Source organism: Elephas maximus, chromosome 1 (genome assembly GCF_024166365.1).
Source record: "Elephas maximus indicus isolate mEleMax1 chromosome 1, mEleMax1 primary haplotype, whole genome shotgun sequence".
Taxonomy (NCBI): domain Eukaryota; kingdom Metazoa; phylum Chordata; class Mammalia; order Proboscidea; family Elephantidae; genus Elephas; species Elephas maximus.
Genome location: NC_064819.1, coordinates 206,617,436 through 206,628,340, shown reverse-complemented (window position 1 = coordinate 206,628,340; position 10,905 = coordinate 206,617,436). Strand labels below are relative to the sequence as shown.

Genomic DNA, 10,905 nt, shown 5'->3' with positions numbered 1-10,905 from the left:
AGGGCTGGGGCTTTAAGAAGGACCAGCAGCTTTGGGTGCTTTTATTTTCTTTGGGATCTTTCTTAGTAAGGCCCAGCTTCCCTTTAGAACTTCTATTTTGCAGAAATTAAGCAAGCTTTTCATAAATTTTTAGCTAGGACTCCTGGCTTCAGGTCCAACATGTAAAGGGCTTGGGCTTTGTTACTGTCCTCCTAACAAGAAGAAAAAGCTGGACAAACTGAAAACCAACGTCAGAAAACTGAGGATGAAACCACCACCCTGAGGTCTGGAAAGACAGATGAATCCAGAGAGTCACAGGTGAAGACCTGCCTAGCTGGAGCAGGAGACACTGGAGCCGTAAACCAAAAACCAAACCTATTACTGTTGAATCGATTCCAACTTATAGCAACCCTGTAGGACAGAGTAGAACTGCCCCACAGGATTTCCAAGGAGCGCCTGGTGGATTTGAACTGCTGACATTTTGGTTAGCAGCAGAGCTCTTAACCACTGTGCCATCAGGGGTAGAAACACTTAAATAGTAATTTTGACAAAAACTTGGAAGCTGAATATGGGCTATCATGAGAATGAAAAACCCCTGGAGGCCATAGCCTTAGGGGGATGCCCACGAATTCATGGACTTGACCTCCTGGAACTCCACCAGTGGTGAAGAGCTGAAAACGGTCTCTGGAAGGTGGAGAAGAAGAGTAATTGTGGTGAAATATGCCCAGAGCATTCTCCATCACAAAGGCCTACTCTCCAGGGGCAAAGACTTACCAGAGCCTTATCCCACCTGAGGAAAAGGCATTTCTCCCACTCCAGCACCCTCTGGACTGCTGGACTCTCCTAAAGGGAGGAAAATGAAAAGGTAAGGACCATTTGTGAAGGTCACAGCCCAGGGACACAGATCCATGAAAAGACCGAGATTTAACTATAATATTGTAGAACACATCCCCTCTCCCACAACTTACCAGCACACTGACAGGGCTGCAATATAATAACATTGGATTACGGCTGCAAGGGTTTCAAAACATAGGCTCTATCTGAGGAGGAGTTCTTAGGGAAGCCTCAAGTCAACAGAGGAGACAAAAACAAAGACACTAGAGGAATCTGAAGTCTCTTTAGTACCTACAGTGGAAACCCTAGTGGCATAGTGGTTAAGTGCTACGGCTGCTAACCAAGAGGTCAGGAGATCGAATCCACCAGGCGCTCCTTGGAAACTCTATGGGGCAGTTCTACTCTGTCTTGTAGGGTCGCTGTGAGTTGGAATCAACTCAATGGCAGTGGGTTTAGTACCTACAGTTACAGCAAACATTATATTGAGCCCCCCAACTTGTAGCCAGAGCAACATGAAAGCACACACTTAGTATCTATTTACCTCAGTTCCTATTACCAATACATCGTGTCTGGTTTTCAACAAATAAATTACAAAGTATGCCAACTGAGCAAGGAAAAAAAAAAAAAAACACATGTCCAAAGAGACAAAGCAAGCATCGGAACAAGACTCAGATATTAAACAGATGTTGGAATTATCAGACAAGGAATAGCTTGGTTGCAAACCAACAGGTTGGCAGTTCGAATTCACCAGCCGTTCCTTGGAAACCCTATGGGGCAGTTCTACTCTGTTCTATAAGGCCACTATGAGTTGGAATCAATTCGATGGTAATGGGTTTTTTGGTTTAAGATTAACATGTAAAGGACAACATATAAGAACAAATGGGTAATAAAAGCAGCGAGATAGAAATTCTAAGAATCAAAAGGAAGTGCTAGCAATCAAAAACACCGTATGTAACAGAAATGAAAAGTTCCTTTGATGGGCTCGTCAGTAGACTGGAAATAGCCAAGGAAAGCATCAGCAAGCTTGACGACAGGTCAATAGAAACTTTCCAAACTGAAATGCAAACACGTCTTAGGTCAGTGAAGGACGTAATTTTCACCCAGTTTCGTCTCCGAGAAGTAACGCTATTAATCACATAAACTATTAGGCCCTCTGACAACTAGTGACTCCTTATGTAAGACTAGTAGTCTTGCTGGAGTTTAGGTCATTGCTTTTAGCTCTACTCAGCAAGTCACAATAACATGCACATACACTCTCACCTGCACAGTTTTGGGTAATCATTGCCCCAGTGTTTCTCATTGATCCATGCCTCAATCAATAATAAAGGACTGGGCAGCCTTTGGAAACCCTGGTGGTATAGAGGTTAAGTACTATGGCTGCTAAGCAAAAGGTCGGCAGTTCGAACCTACCAAGTGCTCCTTGGAAACTCTATGGGGCAGTTCTACTCTGTCCTATATGGTCACTATGAGTCGGAATCGACTTGAAGGCAACAGATCTAGGGTTTTTTTGGACATCATTTAAGAGTCCTTGGTGATGCAAATGGTTAACACGATCATCTGTTAACCAAAAGGTTGATGAGTCAAGTCCACCCAGGGGTGCCTTGGAAGAATGGCTTGGCAATCTACACTTCACAAAATCAGCCATTGAAAACCCTGTCGAGTACAGTTCTACTTTGACACACATGGGGTCACCATGAGTCAAAGCTGCCTCATTAGCAACTGGTTTGGACAGCATTTGTGGGGAAGGGGCCAGCAGCAAGGTCAGCGTTGAGATCTGCCTGACGTCATGCTTTGTTTCAGAGACAGATTCCAGCTAAGAAGTGACAGGTGAGTGTGAGGTAGGGCCTCCACCCTGAGGAACTGAGGTAAGAACAGATTGCCAAGTCAGGAACTGGGCACAAGGTAGGGGCTCACTCTTAGAAAAAAGGGAGAATCCAAGTTGTCAGAAACGAAGCACAAAGACCGGGTCAGTCAAACAACAGGGGCGACTTCCAGTGGAATCCTGCCCACAGTGATATCTCGGAGCACCTCAGGAGCATTCTTCCTGCCTGAAACAAGGCCTTACCTGATCCCAAAGGCCAGGGTGGGTCTGAGTCTGTAAAAGGGCCAAAGTGCTGCTGACCAACAGAGGCAAAGATCTAGAGGTCAGGAATTAGGCAAGGTCTGACCCCTCCTCATGCCTTCTGTGGCTGAGCCCCAGGCACTGACTCACCGCCTTCCCTATCCTGTCTTGACTTTCCAAGCTTTGGCCAAACCAATGGATGTCACAGAACTTCCACTTTCAATCTTCGAGGGTTTTTCTTACATTATCACATTCCCCTCACCCCCACCTTCCTCCTTAGGCCATAAGTGACCCTAAAAGTTTGTTGAAATGAAACAGTTAATCTTCTTTTTGCAATAAATGCAAAGTCATGTGTTTAACTAAAAGGGAATTTTTTTAAGCGAAAAATAATAATTTTATCCACATATCTGGTAGTGGTATTAATCAAAAAATATACTTCATTCAACTTTGCTGGTTTTCATTAATTCTCAGCTTCATGAAGTTGCAATAGGATGTTGTCCTGAGGCATGTTGACATTAAAATGAATGCTTATTTTGAAAGACATTATTATAACCCTGGCCAACCATTTCTAACTGCTGCCATAGGAGGACTCCTACATCTTAAATTACTTGTAGAGGCACCTATAAAAGCAATCAGCTGCCTGTGAAAACCGGTAAACCAGAGCCAATAATAAACAACCTCAATTACCCTTTCTCATTAGCTTCTGGAGCCAAACTGATGGAGCTGAAACTTCATCTTTGCTCCTGTTTTTGTTTTGCTTTGAGTTTTGAAATGAAGGTATAGGGCATTCTGCAACCATCAATCTCAGGAACATGCTGGCAATGTGGCAAATAACAAGAGCTCACACACTCTCAAAGTCACTCTCCTGGAGGGGTGGTTATGGAGGCATGCCCACAGTGCACTACACCATTACATCTCAGACTCCACATTGACTGAAGTCTGTAGTGCAAACAGTTAAGAGTTGGAGTACTAACCATAAGGTTGGCAGTTCGAACCCACCCAGAGATGCCTCCAAAACATAATAGCCATGAAAACCCTATGGAGCACAGTTCTGCTCTGAAATACACAGGGTCACCATTAGTCAGAATTGACTTAACTGGTTTGGTTTCATTTGGTGTGAATGGCTTTAATACTTTAGCATATGTCTATATTTTGTTTTACTTTATAATAGTTTCCTTCACTGGAAAATGGGAGTGTTGTTGTTGTTTTAAACCAAACTTTCATCTTTTTTTAGGAAATTCCCAATACTATGGCTTTATATACCAGAGACTACACACCACACATTGAAAGCAGATGTAAACTGTATACAGCAACAATCAAACCTCAATGCGTCTGAAACAAACTTCTAACAATGTACCTTTTAACAGATAGACTCATACTTTATTTTTGCAAATTTAATATAGAAAAATATCATAATGTGAATATAACTGTTGCTCTTTTTGTAACATGGTTTGGGATAAGCAGTGCAAGTCATGAAAGGGGTTCTTTTTCAGGATGGTCTTCTCTCTTCTGACTGGGCTGCAGTTAATACCGAATTCTATTTCAGCTGCTGCATTTACATGAGAGAATATTGGACACAGTCAGTAAAACTGGTTTTAAAATGTATGGCATTCAATAACAAATATTATAAAGCCATGAACTAAAACAATTTTTTAAATATTTTATAAGTACTAAAAGCAAACTTTAAACTTCATGATTTAAGCTAAGCACTCCAATTTTCAAAATAGCTTTAACATTTTCTACCAACATAGAATAGAATAATAGAGCGCTTATTTTAAAAACGAGTGAAGAAAAAGGAGAGTAAACATGACATATCAGATAAACATCCATTCAGTGTGTTTATATATAATGTCATTTCATTAATCTCCTCTTTTTCCAGCTGTTGATCAATATGTAGTTCTAGCATCACAAATGTGTCCTTGGTTGTAATCTTTGAGCTTATTAAGTTCTGTCATCATTTCTACACTCCATCTTTGGAGGGAGGTGGTTGGGGGACTCTTGGTACATGCAGATATTTGCTTAAGATTATAAAGACAGAAAATAAATGTGCCAGGAGTCTGAAGCTGAGACCACTGCTCTGTTTGTTAAGCACTTTCACATTCTTTTGTCTCTGTGATGCCTCAGGTAAAGTCACACTAAATAATTCACAGAGGTGCTCATTTTGTTTGTTCTCTATCAGTCCCTTCAGATTCTTTCTTTGCTTCCCTTCCCTACTCCTCAAAGAATAGAACTGGTCGGACTGTCATTAAAACATATCTAACATAAAATGAGTGTATGTACATATGTACATGCACACACTTCCTTTTCAAGGACTGGGTAGCTCCTCGTTTTCTATCAAATAATCCTTTTTCATATACTTGGTGCCCCTCACTAATCTCCACACTCCAAGGTAAGCATCCTTTAGTGACCTTTTGCTCATTTCTTCTGAGGTGTCTGTGATGTGGGAACTCCTGGCCACCAGCGGGATTCCTCTGGGGCTGCCCCTCGCCTCTCGCCCACTCTGTCGAGTGGAGCCACCTGCTGCCTCTCCACCTTCTGACCCACCATTTCCACCCTCCCCAGGCAGCTCCTCCATCACGAACGGCAGCTGGTCTCCACTTGGCTGCGACTCCTCTCCCCTGGTCTGCGTCTCCAGGTCCTCGTAGTTGCTTTGCTTTCTGGTCTCCACAAATTTGGCCACACAGTAAATGATGGAGCCCAAGGTGTTCACTACAACGCCGGCTATAAACAGAGAGGTGGGCTCCACGTCGCTGAAGGCCACCATGCCCACCGTGATGGTGGCGATGCTCTTCACCACGCCCACGAAGCTGGTGGTCACGGCTGAGTTGATGTAGGTGCAGTGCAGCGTGGTGAAGTTCATGGCGCAGCCGATCAGGATGCAGGCCACGAAGATGCAGACCATGGCTGGGTCCTTCCAGCCGGGGAAGGCCCAGGCGTGGATGGAGTCCGTACTAGCGAAGGAGAAGACGACCAGCAGCGGGGTGGCGGAGACAGCGATGACGTACTGCGCTGTGAGCGGCCCGTGCTCTGTGTCCGCGCTCGCCTTCTGGATGAGCACCAGGTAGGCAGCGTGCACCAGCACAGCCAGCACGCCTGTTACGTACCCGATGGGGTCGCCCGTCAGGTCACCGGCTCCTGGGGCGCACGAGGGGGACGGTGGAGCCAGGAGGGGAAGGAAAAGAGAGAGAAGACACAGGGTTGGCGTGGGTGGGTTTCCACTTGGGCAATGTGTCGGGCTGAAAAGTAGACGGAGTTCGCGCCCCAGCTCTGCCCACCGAATTCCTGAGTGACATTATGTATCCTCGCGTGCCTCGGCTATCGGTATAAAATCGGAGAGCCCAGCACAGTGCTCAGTGCGATCCGTAAGGAGAGGCGTCTTCCCTGCCATATCTCCGGGTCACCCCGTCTACCTCTGTCCGCCACAAAGGCCCTACAGAACGCAGACGCCCTCGGGGTCGGAGCCAGATCACCCAGAGCGTGATACCCCTGCACCCCATCCTCCTCCAGGAGGAAGGAGAAGCTCCAGCTAGTGGACTCCAACCCTGAGCGCGCCAGGCTCAAGGCGCAGAACGCCTCCCCCTCTGCCCCCAGCGAGGGTTTCCTGCTCCCTCCCGCTCGCATCTCGCTCACTCTGCCGATCCCGGCTAGCACTTGGATCTCAGTCCGCCCCAGTCTGCCTGGTGCCCTCAGCCCCCAGAGACCTCAAACCAGCCTGGCTCCTAAACCTCGTTTCCATCCCCCCTCAAACCCTCCCCCCCCCCCGCCCAAATCTAGCCGGGCGTGACCGAGGGAGGTTCAGGGACCCCCTCCTTCCGGCCCAATCTCTGGTTGGAGGATTTCAGCTCCCAAGCTCAGGGGGCTCCCCACCCTCCCCGAAGGAAGGAAGAGGTGAAAGGGGAAGACCAAGAGGGTCGGGATGGGCGATACCGAGTGAAGCAAGGGCGAGGGTCGGAAGCCAGGATAATCTGGATGGGGGAGGGGTCTGAAGGAGGTGCCCCGAGCGCTGGAAGGGCACCGATGGGTCTCAGAAGTCCGGTTTGTGAACCAAGCGACCACGTTCAAAGCGCTATGCCGCTCTGTCTCAGTCTCCCCATCTGGAAGTGAGGGTGGTGCACTAAGTCATTCCCGCGGTCTCTGCCAGGTGGGCTGGGGTGGGGTGGGGTGGGCTGGGGTGGGCTGGGGTGGGGTGGGCTGGGGGTCCGCGAGGGTCCCGCTCACCTGCCAGGGCGGCGCCGCAGGTGGTGATGAGCACGGCCGTGAGCACCCCCGGCGAGGGCGCGCCGTTCTTGAGCACCAGGACACCGATGAGCATGGTGACCAGGGGCAGGCAGCGCTTGAAGACCACGTACATGGGCAGGCTAAGGCCGCGCAGCGACCAGAGCGTGAGGCTGGACTGCAGAGTGGAGAGCACTGCGACCCCCGCGAAGGAGCGCGCCAGGCTCAGGCCGAAGGGGGGCACGGCAATGAGCCCGAGGCGCCGCAGCAGCTCCAGGCTCAGCGCCGCCGTGGAGCTGGTCAGACACTGCACCAGCGTCAGGAAGGAGAACTGGTAGTGGCTGATGAGGAACTTGAGCAATATGTTGAGGGAGCCCGAGAAGACCCCGTGCGCTATGGCCACCGAGATGCCCAGTATACGGCCACGGCACAGCTGCCGCATCCCGTCGGCCCCGCCGCCCCTCTCGGGTGGCGGAGCTCTGAGACCTGACGGAGAACTGGGAGAAGAGTCGGCAGGAGAGCGCGGAGAAGCGGAGCAAGGGCGGCGGGGGCGCCCGCCCAGCGCGGTGAGGGCAGGGGGCGCCGCCTCGGCTGCAGGGCGTCCTCGCAGCTCGGCTGCTCGGCGTCCGACTGCCCCGCAACTCCGGGGAGGCAGTGGCAGCGGTGCCGGGGGCGGAGGACTCCGAAAAGTGGCAGAGGTGGGGGGCTGGTCTGAGAGGAGTGGCGGGAATCCTAGCGACAGCGATTTGTAAGTAGGTGACGAGCTGGGTTGTCCCGCGCGGTTTCACCGGCGGAGACGATGTGCTGCGGCGGGAAGTTCGGAGGCCGGGTGCTCCCTTCTTCTCCCGCACCGCAGGCTGCTCCCGCTTGCCCCTTCCTCTGTGCTCACATCCGAGGGGCGGCGGTTCGGGAGCTGGGGGCACCGCTAGGGACGATTTTAGAAACCACAGCTCTTCTAGGTCAAACACGTTTATTGACCGCAACAAGTGACCACCCCCCAGGATCCCCCTCCCCGGTGCCTCAGGGGCTTTTCCACCCACAATCCCTCCCAGCGCAGCCGCAAGAAGTTGTGCAGCTGCCTGCCTGGGAAACGAAGACCGTCGGAGCGGCGGGGCACCCTGATACTCCCGGTTCGGCCGCCGACGCCGGAACCAAGAAGGAGCCCGAGGCTCAGGGATATGCTTTGGGGACCGAAGGCTGGCAGACCCGCTTCCCGTCCTGAGCAATGCGCATCCCTGTCCTAGCGCCTTACCCGGTCCTGGGATGATGCGCGCGACTGCGGGGAGCTTCCGCGGGACTTGGCGGGGCAGCGGTGCCTGGGGACAAGGGTAGAGGGCACATATTGGACCGGACGTAAAGATGTAAAAATAACAGCAGGACCAAAGTCTGGCGCAAGCCTCCTCTACCCGAGTCAGAGGGGCGCGGGACCACTGCGGGCCGAGTGGAGAGCGGGGAGGGATTGGAGCGCCGCGGGGAAGGGCTTGGCGGGGGCAGGAGCCTGGGGCCCTTCCCGAGCCCCGGGAGTCGTGCAGCGTCCTCTGGATCCCAGAGAACCGACCAGGGCCTGCGGGGCCGGCGTGGGCTGCTTTAGGGAGGAGGGCAGCCAGAGAGGAACTACACACCCCCTCCATCTTATCTCCCCGGGCCAGTGCACCCTTTTACCCTACAGGAACTGTGAACTGTTTGCTTCCCATCTGGCTAAGGAAAAGAGGAATTTTTATTTTCTGCTGGCGTAAGACCTCCGTGACCCTTTCATCTGAATTCAGTTCCCTGGAAAGGATCATCCGGACCCTTCGTAAACTCAGCACCAGCAGAGGGGTTCCCTCAGCCAAGGTCACCGCTGACCTCCAGGCACCGTTTAGTTTTTGCCCTACTTAGAAATTACGGCCGGGGCCGCTTTTAGGTGAGAGAGAGAGAGCTTGAGGTTCATGCGCTCCACCTCTCCTTTCGTTCACTGCCAGCCATTTTCTTCTCTTAGACTCTCAACCCCGCAGGGAGCCCAACCTCCCTAACCTTTAAAACGCTACACGACATTGCCTTACGAATACACAGGATCCAATTCTTGAGGCAGTCTTCTGGTTTCTATTCTTTATCTCCACCTTTATGCTGAAAACACGGCACTTGAAGCTGTGATAATTATTACTGCAACTGAAAAATACAAGTGTACAGCAGGGTTCAGCAGCATCATTGCACCCCTCCATCAGGGCCAAATATATGGGTGGTGGGTGCTCATTATGATGGGCGAGAGCTCAGTCTCAACCAGTCCACCACCTGATGGGCCCAGCGCCTCCCCTTCCCTCTCCTGCTCATTATGATGGAAGAGAACTCAGTCTCAACCAGTCCACCACCTGATAGGCCAAGTGCTTCCCCTTCCCTCTCTCTCAGAGGTGGGCACTCAGGAAATTGTCTACTGATGCCCCACTGTGCCAACTTTCCAGGAAAAGCACTGGAAAGCCTTACACTGAAAACAGGAGTCCCTGTTCCCCAGCGAACTCTTGGTTTTTGTTGCTAGAATTTGTAGTTTACACAGGATTGATTGGCCATTTCAGGAACTCTGTTTTTCAAGTGTTGAGGTAGGGGCAGATTAACCAATAGGCAAGGTAAGCATGGTGCTTACCTTGTTTACCAGATCATCTGTAGTGAACAATTTCACACAATTCATATGTGAAATTGTTCACTCCAGATTAGTAAATTGTTGTTGTTAGGTGCCGTCAAGTCGGTTCCGACTCATAGTGATCCTATTGGACGGAGCAGAACTGCCCCATAGAGCTTCCAACGAGCAGCTGGTGGATTTGAACTCCCACCTTTTGGTTAACAGCTGAGCTTTTAGCCACTATGCGACCAGGGCTCCAGATTAGTAAGTAAACACAAGTAAACCTGGGCTTACAGGGTCATCCACCCCTGTCAAGGATTGTAAATTTGAAAAGAGGATTTAATTCTGTAGGGAGGTGCTGTGAGGTTGGAAGAAAAACAGATGCCAGCTGAGAAGCAGAATCTTTGATATGGTGAAAAAAATGTGAAACTGTTCACTACAGATGACCTGGTAAGCAAGGTAAACACTATGCTTACCTTGCATAGTGGATAATCCACACCTGGTTGATGTTATTTCTTTAGGAGATCACGAGGCCTGAAGCAGCAGTTCAAATTATGTGTATGTGTGTGGCATAACTATATTCAAAGAATACTCAGAGAAAAATTCTTTGAAAATTAACTTTTTAAAAACATCAGCGCATAACGGATTTCTGCTTCTTGGGACCATTTCAGTTAAAGGTTGGTTGCTTCAAACCAACTTAAGTGAATATAATAAAGAATTGCCTGCACAGACCTAGTTTTGGAACGATTCACTTCTCCCAAAAATTATAATTGCTTCCATTTGTGATACTAACATCAGGTAAAAGATTTGGGGCTGATTCAGCTATCTTATCCTTTCTCATTTAGGCAAGAAAATTTAGCTTGATATTTGAAATGTACAGTGACATGAAGCAGAATAAATTTTCTCTACTTTATTACAAACACTTCTTTCCCATTAAAACTTTCATTTTCTTTCTTTTTTTTTTTTAATTTTAACCTCATCTCCCACATAGTTACTAAGAAAGCTTCTAAAGAAAAGTGGGAAAAACGAGAGTACTGTGTTTAGCAAGGTTAATTAGCAAGACTGCAAATCTGAAGGTCAAATAGCTATTTAATCTACTAGTATCAAGGTATCAGGGGTCAGACTCAAGCTCCATATCTTTGGAGCTACTCAATAAACATTAACAGTGTTAAATAAATCTCTTAGTTCATTCATTTGTTCATTCAACAAACACATCCACTCC

The 10,905-nt window shown here is 49.2% G+C and overlaps 1 protein-coding gene across 1 annotated transcript; it reads right to left on the bottom strand.

Annotated features, from left to right (window-relative positions):
- Positions 1-4,717: 4,717 nt before the first annotated feature.
- SLC35D3 (solute carrier family 35 member D3) lies at positions 4,718-7,701 on the bottom strand. Its single transcript, XM_049901889.1, has 2 exons — positions 7,094-7,701; positions 4,718-6,010 (listed from the first exon to the last, which is right to left on the bottom strand). Exons 1-2 carry the CDS (start codon positions 7,530-7,532, stop codon positions 5,181-5,183), a joined length of 1,269 nt encoding a protein of 422 aa, XP_049757846.1. The 5' UTR covers positions 7,533-7,701; the 3' UTR covers positions 4,718-5,180.
- Between the last annotated feature and the right edge of the window lie 3,204 nt (positions 7,702-10,905).

Excerpts from the sequence above, each read along its gene's own strand:
- SLC35D3 (XM_049901889.1), bottom strand. The coding sequence starts at position 7,532 with ATGCGGCAGCTGTGCCGTGGCCGTATACTGGGCATCTCGGTGGCCATA. Across the intron at positions 6,011-7,093 it reads CTGCGGCGCCGCCCTGGCAG|GAGCCGGTGACCTGACGGGC; the intron begins GTGAGCGGGACC and ends CGTGCGCCCCAG.